The 24,603-nt window shown below is 36.8% G+C and overlaps 1 protein-coding gene across 1 annotated transcript; it reads left to right on the top strand.

The window, feature by feature from the left end:
• Nucleotides 1-720: 720 nt before the first annotated feature.
• LOC117906794 lies at nucleotides 721-23,657 on the top strand. The gene is made up of 16 exons (XM_034819997.1): nucleotides 721-1,033; nucleotides 2,059-2,270; nucleotides 10,087-10,217; nucleotides 10,306-10,416; nucleotides 10,551-10,652; nucleotides 10,851-10,959; nucleotides 11,074-11,274; nucleotides 11,847-12,015; nucleotides 12,191-12,272; nucleotides 12,363-12,453; nucleotides 12,764-12,860; nucleotides 13,770-13,863; nucleotides 16,463-16,535; nucleotides 22,299-22,472; nucleotides 22,574-22,696; nucleotides 23,187-23,657. The coding sequence occupies exons 1-16, from the start codon at nucleotides 1,021-1,023 to the stop codon at nucleotides 23,346-23,348; spliced, it is 1,944 nt and encodes a 647-aa protein (XP_034675888.1). The 5' UTR covers nucleotides 721-1,020; the 3' UTR covers nucleotides 23,349-23,657.
• The last annotated feature ends 946 nt before the right edge of the window (nucleotides 23,658-24,603 follow it).

Below are 24,603 nucleotides of genomic sequence, written 5' to 3'. Positions count from 1 at the left end.
TATCTTTTGAATTAAATAAAAAATTAATAATAATAAAATAAGCCATAAGGCCACATTAAAAGAGTTCAAACAATACAAATAATTATAAAGTTTTACGAAACTCGTGGTAAACACGCTTCCTAATTACCTTATTCAATCCGATTTATTTTTATTCAACGTAGCAAATGCTTATTACTCATTGATGAAATATTCCTTTAAAATCATATGAAACGATAACACTTAAAATAAAAATAGAAATATTATAATATCCACTTGCATATAAACTTGTATGAACTATTATAATTTATATTAAAAATTATATTATAAATAAACGAAGTGAAAATGCTAAAACAAATAAAAATTGATATATATATATATATATATATATATTTAAAATTAATGAATTATTTTTACATATTTTTTAAAATTCACTTCACATTTTATTTTAGTTTACATACAATAATTAAATAATTTAAAAATATATTAATAATAAAATAAGGATATTTGTTTTTCCTTTTTTTTCCACTCATGTTATCTTAGAAAATTATTTTACAAAAATAAAATAATAATCTACATGATGGGATGCCTCACGATTCACACATAAAATAAATAAGTGATATAATTCAAGTCATTATAAAGGAAGATATTATTGTACTTGACTATATCTCATTTATTGATAGCCAGATAAAAAATGACCTCTATTTAGCATTAGAAAAAATCTGAACAAACACCAACGGTATGATTAACAAACTTGATCGACGGCCACGCGGGTCACGTCAGCAATCGGACCGCCAAGCGTTTCCCATCCCGGTGTTTGGCAACGGAGGAAGAAAAAGCTCCGTGCGGATCTCGCACTTCACATGAATCCCATTCCCATCAGACTTCCTTTGATATCAAGTCCCAAGTCGCAAGTCGCAAGTCGCAAGTCCCAGGGCAGTCTAGCGATCACCTTTCGGGAGATTTATCTTCAACAGCTGTGAACTGAACTCCCGGCAACACTTCCAAGGATCGTCGCTCACTAGTATCAACACCCTTCGTAAAATGGAAAATTCTGGTCTGTCTCTTCATTCCTTACTGCTATTTGGATCGTTTCTCTTATTTTGTTCACATTGTTTGCGAAGAAATTGTAGGGAAAGAAAAAGAAAAGAAAAAGGGAAAACAAAGAAAATCTGGGCGTCTGTTCATTCTCATTCGACCACGATTCGTTTTAAGCAATTCCGTGTTTTCATCTATTTTCCTTACCGTTACCGACGAAACTAACAGCTGGTTAGGGTTTTGCCCCTCGTTCATGTCAATGTTAATTTTTCTTTTTTCTTTATGCCGGAGTGATCCACAGTTGGATGCCGTGACCTAGGGTTTATGAATTGCTGTACAACTTTAAATGGGTGGGTGGTTTCCATGAATTGCAAAGTGTCTTAATGCATTTTATCATGATATTCTGATTTTTCAAATTTAAATCGGTGGGTAGTTTCTATGAATTGCAAAGTGTCTTAGATGCATTTTATCATGATATTCTGATTTTTCAAGTTTAAATCGGTGGGTAGTTTCTACGAATTGCAAAGTGTCTTAGATGAATTTTATCATGGTATTCTGATATTTCTAATCAGAGATAAAGGCTATAATTTGGACTGTTCTTTCACTGGTCTTCTTCTGTTGCGGGCGTCTTTTGCTTTCAAATCCACTGGAAGCTTATCTGTCATCTGTTCATTAATTTACGTTTGGATGAATATTGTTTTTTCCTGCCTCTTGCTGCATTATGCTCTGTTTATTTCATGGAAGATAGAGAGAAAAGAAAAGTAACCATGGTTAAGTCACTTAAGGTTGCACTTTCGCAGCAGAACTGGATTTATTCTGCAATTCAAATTTTGTGAAATTCTGGAGACCTGGCATTTATATTTGACTAGTTTCCCGTGGATTTGGGGTTTATAGAATCTACTTCTCTTCCAAATGCATTGGTATTTAGAAAAGCAATCAAGCTGTGGTTCCCCAATTCCATTTCCAATTCAAAAGCTGGAACTCAGTGTAACAGTAAACAGTCTAACAGTTAACTTTTGTCCTTCTGCTTAATGTACTTGGCAGGAAATCCACAAGAAATGACTGTGCCACCAGTGGAAGGTGTCGCTGGAGGAGGGACAGCTTATGGATGGAGTGATGGTGTAGTGCACCCTTCAAATAGCCTTAAGGGGTCGACAGATCCCACAGAGGTTCCATCAGCTGATTTATTGCATGTATGGTGCATGCCAAGCACAGCAAATGTTGGACCCCAAGAAATGCCTCGACCCTTGGAACATGTGAGCATGCTTCTGTTTTTTCTATTCATTCTTTTTGCCTTGCAGCTCATCTTCTTTTTTATTCTCAATCTTCTTCTTCTCTCTCTCTCTCGCCTTTTCCACAGTTACATCTAATTCTATGAATTCAAGTCTAAGCCCTCCAGACACTTATCAGTGACACACACTTGTTGTACATATAATGATATCATCAATTTCCTGCAGATTTCCCTTAAATGTTCAGTTGCATTTATTCACCAATTCAAATCCATACATACAAATCGTATGTACATGACTGATGAGTTATGGCTATGTGCTTAGAGAACAGCCGTATCCATATTTGGATGACTAAAATGCGAATTAAATATATTCATATTTATATACTTATGTGTGCACTTAAACACTTAGTATCTTTCCCAAGTCACATGCATATTCTCAACTATTCTGAACCTCTGATGCATTTTTTTCATGCATGACACTACACGTGCACAACAGCATAAGAGTGTTTATCTTATGGAGGATTTTTTTTTACTTTTTTAATCATTTCCTCTCTTTGGTGGGTAATCGAAAACTAATTGGTGTAGTTCAAAAAGCCAACCAATTGAACTACTTGCCAGAGGATCAATTGCATTTCTTTGATCTAATAGCTATTTAGCATGGGAGGAAGTATGAATGAAGGTAAAAGGGGCTACAAGTTGGAGCTACACAACAACAATGTTGGTAGATTCTTGCTATGCTCAGTATCGTTAATAGAGGATAAAAGGTTCTCCTTAGTTCTCCTAGAAGGTAGGGACTTCCTAGGGGGATGGAAGGCCTTGACCACCAAATTAAGGAGCATTGGAGTTGCCCAAGCCTTTAGAGCCCAATAAGGTAATTGTATGATGGTTGGAGTAGAATGTACATAGGGAGCGCCCCCTGTTTTGGCGTATTTTATTTTAATTTTGTCTCTTTGTCTATCAAAAAAAAAAAAAAATGATGGTTGGAGTAGAAAGGAGGGGGAGCCCCTTCAAAGGGTGTTTCCTTTGCAAAGGTGGTGAGCAAAGGTAAGAGGGAGATCGAGGAGGCACTTTGGATTGAGTGAGAGAAAGGAGGTTATGAGAAATTTGGAGCACCTCAAGAAGTGCTTGGTGGGGAGATGAATTGATTCTTTAGGCCAGATGCTGATTCTGGACTTGTCGAAATCATGGGCTTGACGTTCTTGGAGATTGAAAGTTGATTTACAAATGTTTTTGTTGGAGGCTCACCTCATATTATTCAAGTTTGCAAATGCTTTTGAAGCCAAAAGGGTGGTGGCATTTAGGGAATAGTTTGTATGAGGGGAGAAAAATGCAGTTAGACTAGTGGAGTCCGATTGTTGGTTACTTTGGAGATGAGCTTGCTATTGGAGAAGTTTGGGTGAGAGTGACAACATTGTCGATGCACTTGTGGGGAAAAGAGTTTTTCAATAGGCTTAGGGATGCCTATGAAGGCTTCATGGTTGTGGATGAGGAGACGGTAGGTAGCCATCATCTCCAATGGGCTTAGAATCCTCCTTAAGTTCAGCTCGGGGAAGGTGCAGGCTAATCTGCATGTAGTGGACAAGGAAGATGTCCTAATTGTCCAACTATGGTGGTGAATTCCGCCATGGTTGATGATGGTAGTCTTTAAGGGGAGGTATAGAGGTTTGGTCAGGGATGAGTGTGTGGGAAGTGCATGCGTAGTTGAAAGAGTGGGGATGGAAGAAGAGAAACCTATTGACAAAGACTTGCAAGTGTTGTGCCCAGAGCAAAGTCTCCCTGCATGTGCAACGACAAAGGCAACTTTTTATGAGATTGACGACAACATGGTCATTGAGCCTTTTGAGTCTCTTTGTGATCCATTAGGCCTTAGGCCTTCTAATGACAAGGATGAGGGTAGAGAGATCTCTTACAAGTCTTTATTAGACTAACCCTAAGCAATAAAAATCAACTTTTTTGTAGGGAGCTTTGGTAAGCTGGTCCCTTTGAGGAATGATCTAAAGGTTTTAATTTCAAATACTTCAGAAGGTCGACCTAAAGGTTTTATTTTCAAATCCATTAAAGGGCCTAAGGCTAAGAAGACCTAAGAGGGTCTTTAGAGCTCTCCTTTCGATAAAGAGAGTGTTAGCAATGTGGAGATCTTCGTCGAACCCTTTCTAAAGGTGATGCATTGAGGTCTGGATGTGTGGGTCTTGGGAATTGATGACATTCTCTCAGCATAAGCAACACCTTCAAAGGTAGGCCATCATCTTTCCTTTCTTATCTTTTTGATTCTCCATTGGGATTCTTGTCGATGGCAGTGGGCTAGTGATTCAACACTAGGGAGATGGGCTAGTGATGTACGGTTGAGACAGTGGGGATGGAAGAAGAGAAACTTGTTGATGAGGACTTGCAAGTGTTGTGCTTAGACCTAAGTCTCCCTGCACATGCAATGACAGAGGCAACTTTTTATGAGATTGACGACAACATGGTCATTGAGCCTTTTGAGTCTCTTTGTGATCCATTGGGCCTTAAGTCTTTTGATGACAAGGATGAGGGTAGAGGAAGCTCTTGCAAGTCTTTATTAGACTAACCTTAAGCAACAAAAATCAACTCTTTTATGTGAAGCTCTGGTAGGCTGGCCCCTTTGAGGACCGATCTAAAGGTTTTAATTTCAAACCCTTCAGAAGGTCGACCTAAAGGTTTTATTTTCAAATCCATTAAATGGCCTAAGGCTAAGAAGGTCTAAAATGGTCTTCAAAGCTCTCCTTTCGATAGAGAGAGTGTTAGTAGCATGGAGATCTTTGTCGAACCCTTTCTAAAGGTGATGCCTCGATGTCTAGATGGGTGGCTTTGGGAATTGATGACACTCTCTTGGCATAGGCGATACCTTTGAAGGTAGGCCATCATCTTCCCTTTTTTATCTTTTTGATTCTCCATTGGGATTCCCATCAATGGCAATGGGCTTGTGATTCAACACTAGGGAAATGGTCATGGTTGGGAGATCGAGTCTCATCCAAAGGTGGGGCTTTCTTTTTGGTCCTTTGGGATATGGAAATGGGCTTGCTTAGGATGATGTTTCAAGGTGGTCGGTTGTTGGAGTTTATAATGAATGTTGTCAAAGGTCCTACGTGTAAGGTGATTGTGGTAAGGTTTGAGGAGATGGAGTCTTCTAAAGCGATAGAGTCTAGATGCGATTTAGAGGGGGAGGAGCATTCTTCTAACTTCCTCTTCAGTGAGTTGTTCAACTTTAGTAGCTTTATGGAGATGCCAATTGTTTTTTTTTTTTTTTTTTTGATAGGTAAAGGAAATTTCATTAAAAGCCAAAGAGCTAAAGAAAGAGTATACACGAAGTATACTAGGGAACAAAAGAGCAAAAGACAATAAGGTAACAAGCTTGGCCTTTACTTGGTAGCTAACTAGTCTACAAAATCAATCAAAGAGAAAGTGTGTTCCTCTATATACACCCTAGCCCAATTCACAAAAGTGTACAAAAAAATGGATTTAATTTTTTTGGTCATTCCTCTCAACATCGTCGAAGACCCTCCTATTCCTTTCTTTCCATATGGTCCACATCAAGCAGAGAAGGGTAGCTCTCCAAGCTTTCTCCCTTTTCTTGCCCACAAAGGACCCATGCCATCCCAATAGGTTCCTCCTCACGGAGGAGTGCATCACCCATTGCACTCCAAAAAGGGAGAGGATCAGAAGCCATAACATTCTGGCCTTCTCATAAAACAAAAGAAGGTAATCTGTGGTTTCCTCTTCATTTTTACACAAATAGCACCTGATGGGGATGCTCCGCCCATTTCTCTTTAGGCAATCAATGGTGAGCAACTTTCTCTAAGCCGCCTCCCAACCAAACAAGCTAGCCCTAATTGGAACCCAAGACGTCCAAATAATTCTAGCCGGGAAAGGAGTTCTAATGCCCCTTGAGAACGAGTTATAAAAGACTTGATTGAGAAGGTCTCATTCTTGTTCTCTCCCCACCAAAGCAAGTCATCCACACCTCTTCTAATGGTCAAAGGATGAAGTTTGCTTAACTAGCTTTCTACTTCCCCTATCTCCCAATTATTTAGGTGTCTATTAAAACGAAGCCCCCAGCTGCCCCCAACTCTGTCCTCCTCCCAAGCCTCAGCAACCCAACCTTCTTTGTTGACTGTTAGATTAAACAAGTTTGGGAAAACAGCTTCCAGAGATTGATTTTCACACCACAAGTCCTTCCAAAACTTCACTCTAGTACCGTCTCCTACAATGAAGCGGGAGTGAGTTCGAAAGTTCTCCCAACATTTTTGATGGCCTTCCAAACCCCCACCCCATAACTGACTCTTACACCTTTGGAGCACCACCCCCCCTCTTGAAGGCTGTACTTTCTAGAGATAATTTGCTTCCATAAGGGATCATTCTCATTAGCAAATCTCCACAACCACTTCCCAAGTAAGGCTTTATTAAGGATAGCTAGGCTGTGGATGCCCAGGCCACCATCCTTTTTAGCAGCACAAATAATCTTCCAACTCACCAAGTGAGGTCTATTCTCTAAGGCGCCTCCACCCCATAAGAAATCCCTTTGGATCTTTTCAAGCCTTGCACACTCTCTTAGGAATCACAAAGAGGGAAAGAAAGTAGGTTGGGAGGCTAGAGAGGGTGCTTTTTAGCAAAGTAAGCCGGCCACCTTTAGAGAGATATTGCCTTTTCCATAGAGACAACCTTTTCCTGAATCTTTCTTCCACTACATCCCACATCCTAGTGGATTTGTAAGGGGCCCCAAGTGGGAGACCCAGGTAGGAAGTAGGTAAACTCCCAATCTTGCAACCCAAGACCGGGGCAAGAGTCTCCATAGGAATGCCTTCTCCCACTGGGATGGCCTCAGTTTTGCTCAGGTTAACTTTTAACTGTGGAATCGCCTCAAACCACATAAAAGTCCAGCTAAGATATTGTAACTGTTTTGCATCGGCGTCAATTGTGGGTTTCAAAAAGCAGATTGTCTCCCTTCTGAGAAAAATAGAAGCAAGAAAAGGGCTTGGTGATAAGGCCTTGAGGGGGGAAAGAGAAAATCAAAATTGTCATCTTGTTTTGATTGAAAGATTCAACTATAATGCTCGGTTAATTAATAGCTCTTCTCTATCAACTAGGGGAAGGAAGAGGAGTAGTAGGGATCCAACTCTCATTGCACGAGGTTGCTATGACTCCACTCTTGGATTGATAGAGGGACTTTTATTGTAGAATTGCTTAGGGGTTAGATCGAGTTCACTTCCATGATGTAAAGGTGTTTCGATTGCTAGTCTTGATGATGAGAAGTCTAGGTTTGGGATGTTTCTTGGTTTTGGGAGATGTGGTGTCAAGAGGGCCAATTGAGGGTAGTCTAATGTTCTAGGGGTTAGGGTGTTGTTTTTGCTTAGGTGGTTCATGCTTGCTAGTCTCTCTTCTTTCTTGCTTGCCTTTTAAGGCTATTTGTATACTTCATGATTATTTTGATGCACCTTTTCAAAGTGCTTTTAATATGTTCTTTTAATTTACCTATCAAAAAAAAAATAATAATAATTTAATCTACAAAATCAATTAAAGGGATTGAACCTTCTTATGTACATTATAACCCGTAAAAAGAGGTTACTTTTTTTTTGACAAGTGGTCTAATAAGAGGTTACCTAGGAATGAGCGCTTCAACATTTGATTAGATTGCTCTTATCTCGGCCTAATACCAACTTGGGCTAAGTGGCTCTCACTTTTCTTAAATTGCAATACTAGGGTCTTGTCCTGATGACTAACCCTCTCCTTCTTATTGTGGGTGTCCTGCAAATCTACTTGACCCAACCTTCCTTCAAATCTAAGCCTGCTCGTAGTTGAAAACCCACCACCACCTGCATCTTCTCCCTTTTTTGGCCACCTAAAAAGAGCTTTTTAGGGCCATTAGACTTCTTTTAACTTACCACTTTCTCTTAATGGTTGACATGTCCATTGCGTCATTGTTACCTTTCATATTCTAATCACTCTTTCTTTTTCTCTAACTTGTGTGCGCATGCCAAACCCTTTTCTTCATCCTTAACCTCGAGTCTCCTTAATCTACCCCTTGGAACTACCTTTTATATCCATGGTAGGCCTTCCCGCCACAACAGTTCTACAAAACAAAAGAGACCCACCACCACTTGTAGCGTCTTAGGCAACTTTCCCCTTGGACCTCGCAAGAATCCTTGCTTGCTGCAAATTGTGATTAAGAACATTGTCTTCATCCATTGCAACACAACTATCACATCAATCTCCTAATTTTTTAAACAACTCCTTATCCCTCAAGTGCAATGGACACCCCACTATTGTCATCCACACTTCCTTCACATGTTGTTTTGAAAGTACCCTCCTTTTAGCACCTATCTTTAGAAACTAAAATTTGTCCTCATCGCTCAATCCTCTAATAAGTAGTGATTGCGTATCAAAGGCTTCATCAAAATCAAGTAAGATGAGGGAATGCCCAAGCAAGGATAACCTTACCCCACCTTTCAAATGTCTATTATGAACAACCTTTCTCTTCAAAGCCTACAAATTAAGAGTTAAATCTGAGAACTCTCCTTTGTCTACCCACTCAGCAATGCTTCAAGGTCTCCTCTCTAAGATTAACCTCCTTATCCCTCAGTTGCACCCATGCCGCATCACCCATTACACCTCAAGCCTTTTTCGCCTTGTCTGTGAATGACTTGTTGGAAGGAGGAGCTATCTTGCTACTTTCCACTACCAACCTTTTTAACAAGAATTCACCCTTTGGCTCTTGAGAGGTTGAGACTACCCCAAGACAATGAAGCTTTACGACGAGAGTTACCCAACCTCAAGGAGGTCCTTACCTTGTAGGAAAACCAGATCAAACCTCCTTGCATCCACAGAGCTAACAAATCATTGATGAACCTCTCTACCCCATTACCGCATTGCTCTAATACATATCCCCTCCTTTCTTCCTCCCAAACTTTGCAAAACTATTTCCTATTTTCCTCTTAGCAACCAAACTCCACTCCTTCCAACAACTATGACAAAGTCAAATCTCTGAATCTTATCTAATTGGAGAAGCCTTTCCCTCTCTCTAGAAAATTTCTAACCAAATGACCTTCGTCCTCAACGAAGATTTAGAAGGACTTCGAATCCATGCCAAACCAACACTTCCCTCCCCTCGTGAGATCAAAACCCCTACAGAAATCTGTCTATTATTAGAGAAATGAATTTTGAAGTTTCCTTTTTAATGAAATAACCTAACATTTAATTTATTTTTACATTCAACTAATTCTTGATGAGATAATGGAATATGAATGGATGGCTGTACCCTTTTATGTGGTGCAATAGAGGTTCTAGACACTTTTCCCTAGTTTTGTGAAGAATATGGTTCCATTTGGAGTATGAAAAGTGAGTTTTTTAAAAATGGAAATAGTAAGGGAAATGAAAAAAATTAAGCATAAAAAATAAGTTTGGGTCCAGTAAAATTTTCCTTTGATTGTTCTTTGATTTTATTCCCTCATATTTAAAATGAACAATTTAAAATTCTAACTTTTTAACATAATTTTCATTATGTTCTATTTTCTTTCATATTTTCCATGGAAAACCAAGTAAGAGAATTCCAGATCCCTTCCTTTTCTCCCCCTTTGCTGACCGCTTATTAAGATTTGAATAGAGAGTACAAATCGGTGATTTTTCATTTTAGAAAATCTTGTGCATGTTTTCCTCCCATGTAATTGATCATAGCCAGGAATACTAAGGCAGGTTGTCAAGATAAGCAAATTATAAGCCCTGCTTGACATGCTAGAGTGTTAATGACTTTCTTGATGTTGTTTTAGTGTGTATCATGCTGTATGTCCTATATTTCTCTATCCTCATAAGTTTGGTTTACTTTGAAGGTAACTCTTCTAGCGGCTAGGAATGAGAGAGAAAGCGTTCAAATTGCTATGCGTCCGAAAGTTTCTTGGGGTGGTTCTGGTGGGGCTGTACAGGTTCAGTGTAGTGACCTGTGCTCACCTTCTGGTGATAGGTTAGTTACTTGAAGGCATGTTGCTCTAAGTGCTGTTTTATGACTTATCACTTTAGTTGATGTTTTTGCTGATATTGGTTCTGGACAGGTTGGTTGTTGGAGAATCATTGAAGTTGCGGCGGGTGGTGTCCATTTTAGGTGTTCCAGATGCTCTTGTACCCTTGGATCTGCCAGTTAGTCAAATAAGCCTACTTCCAGGGTATATTCCATGTTACTGACTTTTTATTTTATTTTATATTTATATTGGCTATTTTGGTGTTTAAGTGGTCTGAATAATGACTGATGTCTTCTTATTCCTGTTATTGAGATGTTTTATTTATTTATTCGATGCAGAGAAACAACAGCAATTTGGGTTTCTATAGATGTTCCGAGTACGCAACCCCCTGGTCAGTATGAAGGGGAGCTCATCATCACTGCTACAAAAGCCGATGCAGAGTGATTGTCTATTCTCTTTCTTCAGTTAAATATTATACTGTTTTTCTTCTTGTAGTGTTTAAATTGTTTCAAAAACTCCTGACTGTTGTTTTCTCTACTCTTGAATTGCTTCTGAATTATTAATTATTACTCCATTAAATTCTATGTTTAAAGATATAGGAATGGAGTTTTATACATTTAACTCTGACCCAATTACAGATCTCGAGCAAAGTGCCTGGGCAAAGCTGAGAGGCGTCAACTATACAGTGAACTTAAGAACTTCCTTGAAATTGTAGAGCCGATTGATGGAAAACCATTGGATGAAGTTGTGGGTTTCTGTAACTAAACATCTAATAAATTTTCACCCTTCTGCTTAACCTTGGGTTTTATGTTATTTTATTTTTACTTAACTAGCTATTCCCATTGGCATTTGGTTTTTTAGGTAGAAAGAGTGAAATCTGCCACCACGACTTTAAGAAGCATTTTTCAGTCACCTTCATTTTGTGAGTTCTTTTCAGATGGTCATCCAGTTGATATGATGGATGAAGATGCTATTTCAGACCTCTCAGTACGCATGAAGTTGAGTTTGACAGTATGGGATTTTGTTCTTCCATTGACACCTTCGCTTCCTGCTGTATTTGGTGTATCCTCATTCTTGTGCAATTCTATATTGGAAAATTGAAATTGTTTTTTCCTCTGGAAAACCTATGACACATTGCTTTTGAACAAATTGTAGGGATGTCCAATTTTCCTAAAATACATAAATTGTACTCCAGTTTGTTTCTAAGTGTTGTTTCCTCCTCATCTATGTAATGCAGTTAATTAATATTTTGCTTTATTAATGTGACTTAGCCATAGATTAGTGGATTGTTTGCTTCATATGACTTAGTCTTTGTTTTATTATGTTGAATTCTTTTAGGTTTACTTTAATTTTGTTTTGTGGAAAACTAAAAATAAGATGGCAAGTATGTATATGTTTATCTCACATTTAGGTATGCCGTTGAGAAAGTTTCTTCTTCTTTAACTTCCTAATTCATTAAAACAGGCAGGTTTCTTATGTTTCTCACATGGAGGATGATGGTGAATGTTTCAGAACACCATGTGTCTGTTGGTATCTTATTCCCAATATCATGACTGAAATGCTATGGTTACATGTTTTCAGTTGTTATTCTGTAATATCTAGTTGAGTGGCTGCTTCTTTAATTATATTTCAAGATATCTGATACCGTCATTGAAGATAGATTTGGTGTTGAACATGGGACTGATGAGTGGTATGAGGCATTGGATCATCATTTTAAGTGGCTTCTTCAATATAGAATTAGCCCTTATTTTTGCAGATGGGGTGATGGCATGCGTGTTTTGACATACACCTGTCCATGGCCAGGTAATTTAGTGATTCTCATTGAAATTATGCATTGTTCTGCTAGAAACTTCACTGATTGCTTGTAGTAGTACCCTGCTTTTTAATGGCTTCAGTTTGTGGTTTGAAGTGAACTGCTTCAGAAGATGTACTTGCTGATTCTGATGCAATTTTTTTTTTTCATTCTTGGCTGTTGTAGCTCATCATCCAAAGTCAGATGAATATTTTTCAGACCCACGACTTGCAGCATATGCTGTACCATATAGTCAAGTAGTGCCTGGGTATACAGTTATTGTCCAGTCTTGCTTGTTTCTGGTTAATTAGAAATGGTTACTGATGTTTTTTTGCTGCATTTTGATGTGCAACATCAGTGGTGCAGAAAAGGATTACTTGCAGAGAGAAATTGAGACCTTAAAGACAAAGACTCATTGGAAGAAAGCATACTTTTACTTGTGGGATGAGGTATGAAAGGCTGCTGCAAATTGGTGGGAAGCTTTATCTGTAGTATGTGTATGCAAAAGATGAGGTTTCAGGATGATCTTGCAGGTCTATTGTATCACTGCAGAAAAAATAGTCATTTATTTGTAGAAACCTTAAAATAGTGCTGTAAGAGATGAGCCTCTCATTACCTTCATGGACAACACAATAATCCCTTTCTTGTTTATCACCATCAATGTATTTTTCTGTTGACCAGTGTTATTACTTAATGCAAGCTGTTGCATTTTACATTATGATTTTGATTAGCTGATGGGTATGCTATTCCTTTGACCAGCCTCTGAACCTGGAACACTTTGATAACATACGCAACATGGCTTGCGAGGTTCAGGCTTATGCTTGTGATGCTCGTATTCTAACTACTTATTATAGCGGTAAGAATCAAATGCCTCCTCTCTAATATGCTGTTATGATTAGTTACAGCTCCCTTCCATTTTTAGGTCAAAACTCTGTTTGTGTTAGTGTCTTGCATTATTCTGGTGTTCACAAGGGGAATTTGTCGCACTGGACTCTGAACCCTGGCTCTTGTAGTCAACAACTCAACAGGTCATTTCTTGCACTCCCCATGCATGAAATTTGTACCAATTCTTTGTCCAATAAGTGAGTCAGTTTATATTCTGTATCTGGCCTGATTAGAAGATTCACTAAGATGGAGATTCACTAATCTTTAAAGTGTCTCAAGTTCATTTGATTCAAAAAGTAAGAGCAAAAAATAGGTCTCTATCTTTATGCATTCCTTACTTTGATTTTTTTAGTTCTTCTTTTTCATATATGGATAAGATAAGAGGGGTAGTAGTACTTATTGCACCTATTGTGCAGGAGAAAAGTTGTAGTGAAATCCCAGAGTATATACTATGCTTGTGTGTTTATTGTTGCTCCTCATTGAAACAACTGATAAATTTGCATAACTGTTGCAAGTGAATAAGGCCATTTATGAGCAGCTCAGATCAGAACAAATATTGGCTTTGTTTCCTGCCTTATTGGTCCTTTGAGCAGTTTGGATGGACTCTATAATAAGATTTGAAATCAATATATTAACTATGTTGATTAACTTAATTACTTCTAATATTTGTATGGAGATGTTTATGGGTGCATTTTCTTGACAATGGCAATGCTCCTTTGAGCAGCTTGCAATGGACTAGAAATCAGTTAGAATGCTACAACTTCTTGAACTTTTACTTCTTTTTACTGTCACCTTGTCTCAGCCACTATTTCATTTTTAATGTGGTTGCTTATTGTAATCCGCTTTAGATCTTCTCATATGGCTTTCTTGTTTTATGCAGGGCCAAGTGATGCACCTCTTGCATCTAATAACTTTGAGGCTTTTGTGAAAGTTCCAAAGTTCTTACGTCCTCATACTCAAATTTATTGTACAAGGTATAGTGTCCATTCTTTTCCTAAATGCCTTTTCATTTCTTTTTTTCTTTTGATTAGAAATGAACAATTGTATTAAAAGAGACAAACATGAGATGGATGTACAAACCTGACCAAAAATTGAGTAAACCTCCACTAAACAAGGAGGGTTATACAAAAAGGACAAATGACCTATACACATATAACAAACCTAGACCTTGTAGACCCAAATGAACAATTGTATTAAAAGAGACAAACATGAGATGGATGTACAAACTTGACCAAAAATTGAGTAAACCTCCACTAAACAAGGAGGGTTATACAAAAAGGACAAATGACCTATACACATATAACAAACCCAGACCTTGTAGACCCAACCCTAGGGTGTACAAATCAACAACCAACTAACTTGAATTACACTTAAAGGATATGGTTTAAAAATGTCTATACGATAAGTCCAAAAAGAAACATAGAACTAAAGCGAAATCCCACATCAACTTTGGCGTCCTCCAAGTATCCTCGAAAATCCTAGCGTTCCTCTCTCTCCACACAATCCACAACAAGAAGAGACATGCTATCCTCCAAAGAGTCTTGCCTTGAAAATCCTTAATGCCTTTTCTGTGACATTTTGTTTTAAAAAAGATTTGAATTGCGTGTTTATGCAAGGGAGGACTAGCTAATGGCATATCCTTTTTTATTAGGAAAAAAAAACATTTTCAATAACAAAGTAAATGAGAGAACGGTGAGAAATCCTTCCCTAAGCAGATAACCTGATCAAAACAAAGGTTATTTGATAATTTACACAAATAAAAAAGAAATGTTATTTGCTAATTTTAACTTATAATATAGTTCATATGCGTGGACCAATGCCTTTAAAACCCCACAAAGCTTTTCAATCACTCATTTTCCTTACTAGCAATTGTCTTAAATGAATCTACCCCTTTTTAAAATTGTTCTATTAGAAACAAAATATTCACTAATAAGGATTTAAAAGTATGTGCAAAGGATGAGGAATCCCAAATATACAAATTGATCAAAAGAATAGATGAATGAGTTTTCTCCCATATACAAACAAGACATACACCTCAATATAGTACCACATGCCACTATACAAAGGAAAAACGACTCTATTCTTTTTAGGGATCAATACAAATGCAAAAAGCGACCAAAACTTTGCTATATACTTTTCTATTTTAGCCCTTTTGAACTACACATCAAATTTCAATCGAGTTGAATAACATTGAGAGGAGTACCTTTGACAACTATGGTTGTTAAAGTCCAGAAGGAGGAATAGAAATAAATTAGGTCTTCTATTGGCTTTATAGTTTTCCTCATGTCCTAAAAACTCCTTGCATTTGTTTCTTTTCATACTATCTAAATTAGTGTGACAAGCAATTTGCCATAGAATTTTGCCTTTGAGTGTACTTCCAAACCCTAAAGGAAATGGTCATCATGTCACTTATGCCCTAAGAAGAATCCAATCAAGTCTCCTTAGTTTGAATAGTTTGTGCCATAGCCTCAAAATCATCAAAGAGTGTAAAAAAAAGGTGATTAATCAATTCTTCATTCTTCATACACATAGTGTAACGGTCAGGACTAAGGGCTTTGGAAGGAGGTCTCACTTGTAGCAAGTCACGGATATTGACCTTTTTGTTGGCCACTAGCCACATGAAACCCTTGACCTTAGATGGGGCTTTAGAATTCCATATGAATTTTGTTGGAGAGAAATGAATAGGAGTTGATAGATTGGATAGGGTTAAAAGTAACAATTTGAATGTAAATAAGCTTGAAGAAGATGATTACTAAGCTCTCACGTTAGAGACAACAATGACAAGAGGATATGAGTCTTTCAAGATTCTTTATCTTCAAATCAATAGGGTTCTGATGAAAGTTAAGGGTCTAAGAAAAAGGAAAAGAGATATGGAATATAGATGAGATAGGAGTATTATTAATTGTCTCAATTGTGAGAAAATTTGGAAATTGAGAGCTTAGAGGTTGATTCCTCCACCACAAGTCTTTCCAAGAATGAATCCTTGCCCCATCACCCACCACAACATGAGTATGTTTGGTGAATCTTGGAAAACCCATGCAACCATGGCATTGATGCGTCCACTTGACTAGAATGTTGTCATCCAAACATTGGGGGGTGTATTCTATAGATACTTGATATTACCTTATGCCAAAATTTAGCATCTTCCCTAGGAAACCTCCAAGGTCACTTTCTTAAGAGGGCCCTTCTCAATGAAATCTTCCCGAACCCCAAACTCCCTTCAACTTTGGACTTGTACCCTAAATCCTAAGTAATGAGATAATCTCTTTTTACCTCTCCAGTCCATGAGTAAAGAAAATCCCTATGCGTTTTCTCAATCTTCATTGCCATTGTCAATGAAATCTTGTACAAAGAGAGGAATTAACTGGGAATATTAGGCAAGCAAGACTAAATTAATGTTATTCTTCCACCGAAAGAGAACTAGGCTTTTTTCTATTCATCCAATTTTCACGAACCTATTCCATACTTGCATCACTTTATCTGAGATATGCTGCAGTAATCATGTGCCTTTCTGACAGTTCTGACATTCTCTAGCATCTGAAAACTTATCAAATTTGTCTTCTCTATTTGTAGTGAGTGGGTTTTTGGTAACCGAGAGGATCTAGTGAAGGATATTATTGCAGAACTACAACCAGAAAATGGCGAGGTAATATTTTATTAAGGGTGTGCCCTTGGTGCTGAACTCTTCTTGTCTATAAAGGTTCTATTATATTGATATTAGGCATTGGCTCTCTTCTAATGGCGTTTATCTTCTTGTGGTTTTTGCACCAGTCAAATGTCCCTTCCTGTCTGTTTATTTGGCTTTGATGCAATTTGCATCCCTTTGTGCTGCAGCTTATGTGTATACTCTCCACCCCATCCCACCCCACTTTCACCTTGCTCTCTTTTAATTTTGTTTTACAACCTTAACATAGCTGTCCAACTTTGCCTGATCATTCTAGAAGCTGAGCCAGATAAACCTATAAATGTGTTTTTGTTGCCTTTTTCAAATGAAAGTTTATTCTTATTATTGTAATGTACTCTAACATTGTATTATAAAAGCAACTTTTGGTATGTTTTGTTGGACATGATAACTAGCTTGCTATGGTCTGTGAACTTATTCTGCTGTTTCTTATTAGATCAACAATTTACTTTTAAATTGTCCTTTCTATTTCATCAGCATGCCTGAATCTAAATTACTTCATAATCACTTTAATGATCAGTAACTGCAGTTTATTCAACATTGGACATGTCACTTGCTCATATATAAGATAATGAGTAAACTACTGGAAATTGCTAGTAGCTTATTTGATAATATTTATCAGGACTTTAATGCAGATCTGTCTTCAAGGTTTCTGTGCTTGAGCACTGTCTTACCTACTAAAATTAGCAGCTAAAAACTACTTATTTTACTGATAAAAAAAAAATAAAATATTGTGTATGTTCTTAATTGTTTTGTCTATTTACAGTGAAAGTAATGGTTTTTGAAATTCACATAAGAAACTCATTCTCTCCACAATATACCATTCATGTTAAGTACACATCCACTTATTTTTCTTTTCCTCTTTCTATTATTTATTTATTTTATTGGAAAGATGTAACATTCTATTTTGGGTGCTTGCATTAGAGGAGTGAAAATCTGGAGTTTGAGGGGCCACTGCTTGATGGGTGGTAACTTCTCGGGCTGTGAAGCATGAAAAAGCGGGTTTGAGTTTGCAGGTGATTACTTCAAGCAAAGTGCTGAGGATTAGGTCCTTTACCAATCACTCCCTAGAACCCTGGAAAAGGAACCTGCCTCTAGGTAACAAAATGTTGAGTTTGAGTACTTAAGCACATGGTATGAGACAACACATGGCTTGTTTTCCTTATAATTAAACATTGGGTCCCTCCTAAGATATTTGTAGTATCAATAGGAAACATGAATGCAATCATTCAATGATGTCAGGCATTCATCTTCACTGGAAAGATTTAGTTGACATTTTGATCATGGAAAATTTTGGATATTACAATTTAGTTCCATATTAGCAGCCTATTTAATATACATGTACCTTGATGACAAATCATGATCAAAAAATAATTTTCCGCCTTTGATGACAAGATGGTATACAATTGGATCCGCTAAGATCTTGCACCATTTTGTTTTCAATGGTAGCTTAGCCTTTGGAATGTTGTTGTGTGGGTGCACACTTTGTGTATATTTTCAAATGTCATTTAATGGTCATCTTTTTTCATTTCGTTTAGTGAGTAGTTTTTCTGATCATGATATTTTTTGTGTTGAGACCTCCTTACTGAGGCCGTTGACATGATTTAGCTAGGTTTTTGATATTCATGCTTGAGATGTCAGCTCGGCTTCCTTTTATTCTCTTTCTGTATGCCTTTAGATATCACATTGCCTAGATAATCCAATGAGGTATTCTAGTCTAAGCCTCTTTTGGTAGCAAAACTAGTATATAGGTTGGTTCTGGATGTAGAGTATTGGTGAGACATACCAATACCCTGCTTCAAGAGAACTTGGGTTAAAGGGGATGGGTCCAACTACAACCTTGTTTCCTCTCTTTTATTGCTCTTCTGTGCCTGCTAGAGGTATTGTGATCTTAATTAAAAAAAAAAAATGGAAAGGTGATTTAAAGATTTGTTTGTTGGGCTTCTGAATAATTGATTCATGAACCTGTTGTCAACCTTTTCATCACCACATCCTTGTTGTGCCATTTTTGTTCCATGATTAAAATGATGGGAGCTCCATTATCTCTTGATGTTTGCTGGCTCTAGTTCAAAACTAGTTGGCGTTGTGAAATTTTGCTAGAGACAAGGTCTAGAGCAGTATAATTCATGTTAATAACTGCTAAAACAAAATCTTGGTGTGCTTGTCAGAAGAAGTGTTGTTTTATTAAAATACAAATAGATGTTAGTCTTGAGTGGTTAGATTTTCTAATTTGATATACAACTTCCAATCTTAGAGTCAATAGGTCCTTTTAGGTAAATTTTTGAAGTCATAGCAATTAGTGGTAGTTTGAAGCTTGCCTCCTCGGACCTCCAGGCCCCATGTTGAGTGTTTTTGTTAAATACCATTTTCCTTTGACTTTGATCTGGCCATTAAGAAATTAAGATATTTCATCATTTTTGTAGATCTGGTTTTGCGGTTGATTTTTGTTTGGACTTACCTAATTGGTGAATATGGATCAAAGTTTGAATGTTGTATATGTAAAAGTAGCTCCTCTGGATCTCTGCTTCAAAGCTGTCAAGCAAATTGGGACCAGGGTTCACCTTTTGAAGTGCATTGTTTGCTTTTATGTATGATGTTGATGAAGAACAAGTATGATTATTGTGCCATTCCTTCAAGCCTGCTTGTTGCATTTTGACATCTTTGAATGATTTTTTAACATGTTGAGCTACACTCTTGTTGCATGTAGCTTTCAACATGTAACACTTTTCAAATGGTCTCCTAAAATTTTCGATCTGGCTTTTATGAGGAAACAAAAATTGACATGATATGATGTGATCATTAAGCATGATACACATATTTAATCAAATAAAATCTGTCAAGTTATCTGTTTTAAGAATTTCAAGTTTTATTATTATTATTAGGGAAAATTATACGGACACCCACTGACTGACAATTACACTTTAGTCCCTTAGGTTTTTGAAATTACACTAACATCCATTGTCAAAGTTTGTTTCCTGTTGGCCATTAAAAGTCTTGAATAGAAAGTTAAAATGTCAAAAAATATCTTTATTTTTTTGAACATTTTTTTTTGATAGGTATCTTTTTTTTTTTAAACATAGAATGATGTCGTTTCTGTTTATTTTTTCAACACCTTTATTTACCATTCATCTTCTTCATTATCTTTTTCCATTTTCCATTTTTTTTAATAAAAAAACAGAGATTTAAACCACTTACGGAGAGAGAAACACAGTTTGAAATCACATTGTAGAAAGAGAAACCAAACAAAAGCATTTTCAAGTTCTCTCTTTCTCTCCATGCTGCTTTATCTTTGCTGGAATCTCCCTGATTCAAAGCCGTGGAGCTTTCTCAAACCTGAAATTTAGGGTTTTAGTGGACTTTGATATGAAAGAGCTTGCCAAATCCATGATGTTCAAGATTTCCAACAACGTAGCGTGCGTTTCTCCAATGGAGCTGAGCTGCAGCGAGAATGACGACAATGGTGGTCGGATGCCAATGGCTAGGGTTTACTCCAAATGTGGCAAGTTAGCAATGACTAAGTTGATTTTTAAGGAAATGGGAGAGAAAGAGAGATGTGATTACATGGAGTGTATGTTTTGCAAATGACAATATGGAGTTGCAAGCAATTTTGACATTTTTTGATATGCTTTATTGGAGTTTACATGAACAAGTATTGCTCTGTGGCCATGATTTGGGTTTGTTCAAATGCGGATCATGTGTGAGTTAGGGAGAAATATATGGGTTTTTGGTGAAGACTAGATGTTTGTGGCTGATATGTGTGTTAGGTGTGCATTGATTGTTGATATGTCTGTGAAGAGTGGGGGGGATTTGGGCTCAGCTTATAAGGTGTTTGAGAAAACTGCTGGAGAAATTTGATTACCTAGACTTTGATGTGAGTTAGGGAGAAATATATGGGTTTTTGGTGAGGACCAGATGTTTTGAGGCTGATGTGTGTGTTAGGTGTGCGTTGATTGTTGATATGTTTGTGAAGAGTGGTGGTGATTTTGGCTCAGCTTATAAGGTGTTTGAGACAAATGTCTGACAAAAATTTGATTACCTATACTTTGATGTGAGTTAGGGAGAAATATATGGGTTTGTGGTGAAGACTAGATGTTTTGAGGCTGATGTGTGTGTTAGGTGTGCATTGATTGTTGATATGTTTGTGAAGAGTGGTGGTGATTTGGGCTCAGCTTATAAGGTGTTGGAGAAAAATGCCTGAGAGAAATTTGGTTGCCTAGACTTTGATGAAGGTTGAGTTGAATCAGTTGGAGAATGAAGTTAGAGATACGAGGATCAAGTGGTGATGAAATGCCACTTGAACCCATCCAATTTTTCCCCCTTTTTTTATGTCTCATTATCTTCTTTTTTCCCTTTTTCTTTTCCATCGTTTTATCTTCTTCTTTATCTTTCTCTTCCTTTTTTATTTCCTTTTTTTCCATGCCAACCACGATCAAAATGCATTGAAGAGGCGAGAAGAAATGTGCTTGGAAGTTGCTAGAGATTAACTAGAGCTTTGAGCTCTAAGGGAATGTAATCAGTGAAGTCTCTATTACGAAGAAAAGCTGAGAAAGAAAAAAAGATGATTAACAATTAAATTTAACAATTTTAATTATTAAAATTTGAAAATAATTAAATTTATTTTATTTAATAAAAATTATTTAAGATTAACTAGGTAGTAATTTTTACTTAATATCTTGATATTTTTATTATTTAAAATTGTTTAGTTATTTAATTAATGATATTTTGAGGTTAATTATGATTGATATATGTAATAAAAAACTAAATAGTTTTAATTACATGTAAATAATCTAATTAAGATTAATGAGATAAAGATAGGATGAGGATGAGGTAAGATAAGGTTTTAAGGGCATTTTAGGATTTTTTTTTAAGTAATTTAATGAGTAACATGATTTGAAGATAATTAGGAGTCGATTATTCTATAGAAAGCTTAATTAGAATTAATTAATTTTTTTTATGTATTTAGTTGAGATTAATTAGATAAAGGCATAAGTTAAGATGGAGAAAACCAGCTTTTGGGGGTATTTTAGGCCTTTTTTTTTTCAATTTTTTAACAATGACATCATCAGTTAAGTAACAGTCAATTGTTAAGGTTGGTCAACATCAGTCAAGGGGTGATCATGTTACACTATGGTAGGTGAAAGGGGTGTCAGTGTAATTTTAGAAACCTAAGGGGCTAAAGTGTAATTGTCAAATACCTTAGAGGGTGTCCATGTAATTTTTCCTTATTATTATTTTCATTATCATTATTTTGATCAGCTAGAATCTTGTTGTGGTGTGTTTTCACATGTTTCCTAATCACTAACATTTTCAAGAACTGTTGCTTATATGAGAAATAAAAATTGTCTCATATAATGCTGCTACTTTTGTAAGTGGCAAGCATCATACTCGGATGCAATTGCCGGTATAAAATACAAAAATATCTCTCTCAACACTTAAGTTACTATTCTTATTATTTTCAATTAAACTTACAAAAGTTGTGGTGACAATTTGCTTTATATAAGCTACAAACTGTCTCAATTGCATATGTAAGCTACAAAAATTGTCTGTTTCAAGAGTTTTTGAATTATTATTTTTATTATTATTATTTTCAGTTGGAGTAACTGGAGGCATGGTGACAATTTGCTATTTATAAGAAACAAGTGCATGTGTAGATGCATGATGCTTTTTATTTCAAGTGTGTTGCATACAGTATTTAAGTGAAGGAAAACAATCGCGTCTTTCTCACAGGAATGGTGGACGTATGTGTGCATGGGACCATCCGATCCTCATCCCAACTGGCACCTTGGGATGCGAGGTACACAACATCGAGCTGTGATGTGGCGCGTATGGAAAGAAGGTGGCACAGGGTTTTTGTATTGGGGTGCCAACTGCTATGAGAAGGCAACAGTCCCTAGTGCAGAGGTAATTGCTTGGCCTCTGGGTCCTTTGTTGAATTGCAATTTTAGATGCTACCTTCTTTGTTAGTTTTTTGCTCCAAAGGGATAATATGTTCCTGTAAGCAGGTATGCTTTAGACGTGGCCTCCCCCCAGGGGATGGGGTCTTGTTTTACCCTGGTGAAGTGTACTCAACTTCTCATGAACCAGTTGCTTCAGTTAGGCTAGAGCGCATTCTCAGTGGCTTGCAGGTAATCTTTTAGAATAATTTTTGCTGTAATATTTGTTTTAGTATCTCTAGTCAGGACAGTGCTTTTGATGTTTTCCAGATTTTAGAGTTGCAAAGGAAATGCAACTTTTAGCATCCCCAACTTTAAAATTGACAATGGTTTGGTTTGATATTTTGCAAGTTATTTTGAGTACCATAGATGCATTCTGAATAATTCATAAAATTCCTACATATATGTTCCTGATAACATTGGAATCTCCATGTATATTCCAACCACATTCATCCATTAAATGTTTTTCATGTTAGTACCCTGTTCTTTTTTTTTTTTTCCTTCTCTCGTTAGTTAACTATTTTATTTTCAAAATTTTGAGAATTGAATTGTTTACTTGCACCCATTTTTGAATTCCAAATTTGCCATGGTTCTGTTAAGAAATCTGGTGGGATGTTTATCGGTTGGATGCACATTTGCTGGTTTTGATACTGTCTTATGTCATTGGGTTCTTTTTTGTTAGGACATCGAGTACCTGAAGCTCTATGCATCAAGATATGGTAAGGAGGAAGGAGTTGCTCTCTTGGAAAGGACAGGTGTATATATGGGCCCTGAGCGGTACACACTTGAGCACATGTCAATTGACATGATGCGGGGTGAAATCTTCAATGCATTCCGATGCTGAAAGACTTAAATTTTCCAAGACATCACTTGTTTCCTCTTGTATTTCTGTTTTGTATTTGACTTAAATTTTCCCAGACATCACTGATTCCTTCTTTGTATTTGTGTTTTATATTTGTATTTATAGAATGTTTTGTACACTCTGAAAATGGTAGACAAACGTGAAAACCTCAGTGAAACTGTGCAGATGTAGGAAACTTAGGATAGCCAGGCGCACCCTGGTTTTTCGCCACTCCATTTCCATGTTCTGATGTTTGCGACCTTGAATTTTGCTTTCCAAGTAATTTTCTGCCATTTGATTACTTTGTTTCTCCTTTTTGGGCTTTTCCTGGTTTTCAGAGGAGTTAAGACAGGGAAGGGAATAAATAATAGTCTCTGATGATTGTGTGTGATTCTTTTTCGTATATTGTTCTCTGCTGTTTCATGATTTCATCTCGCATCTTTGTTGCTGATTAGCAGGGTTACAGTGTTTTCATGTGAACATCTCCTTCTTTAGTTGCTTGATTAGTCTTTTTAGATTTGTGTGATGATGAATTCTACTGTCATTCCATGCATAATTTTGATTTAAAGTTGTTAAAAATATTTATAAGTTAATGATAGGAAAGGGCTGTCTAAGCTTGATAATGATGGAGGTTATTATGAGATTATTAAAATCACAGCTGCACTGAGCTTCTATGACCTCATACTTTCATGGCCATATGCAATAATTTTCACTGGGCCCAACCAATTGAAGTTCATACCCCTATTTTCTCCAAGCTTGATGTCGGAGTGGGGATCTGCAAGGCGTTGAGATTCTCGGTATGAAAAGGCCTCTTACTATTCTTTCTATGCCTTAGCTTTTGCGTTGAAACTCCCATCATTTCTTTTCGGAAAAGCCTTTAAAAATGATGCAGGGTCATTCTCTACCATTTCTTTTTTCTTTTTTAAATATTTGTAAAAGTATGGGTGTAAGTTAAAAAGAAAGTGTTTTTATTTCCATTTAAGGAAGCATATTTGAGAATTGTTTTTGTTTTCCCTTTCTTTATGGGATTATGTGTACTTTTTAATTCATCAATATCCATTTTTCCTTCCACCTTTTGGTGGAGCTTCATTTTCTCTAAGAACTTCATTACATGATGTACTTCAAAAAGGAAGAATTTATTTTCTGTAGAATGCTCCAACAACCCAGGGGAAAAGAAAGAGGCAAAGACCCCGTATGCCTATTTAAAACAATATAACCTCCTTGTTTGATCAATAAATGCTGTGCATAAAGCTTGGAT

This window comes from Vitis riparia, chromosome 18, assembly GCF_004353265.1.
Source record: "Vitis riparia cultivar Riparia Gloire de Montpellier isolate 1030 chromosome 18, EGFV_Vit.rip_1.0, whole genome shotgun sequence".
NCBI lineage: Eukaryota > Viridiplantae > Streptophyta > Magnoliopsida > Vitales > Vitaceae > Vitis > Vitis riparia.
The sequence above is the reverse complement of the archived record's forward strand: the minus strand, read 5'-3'. Positions and strand labels throughout refer to the sequence as shown.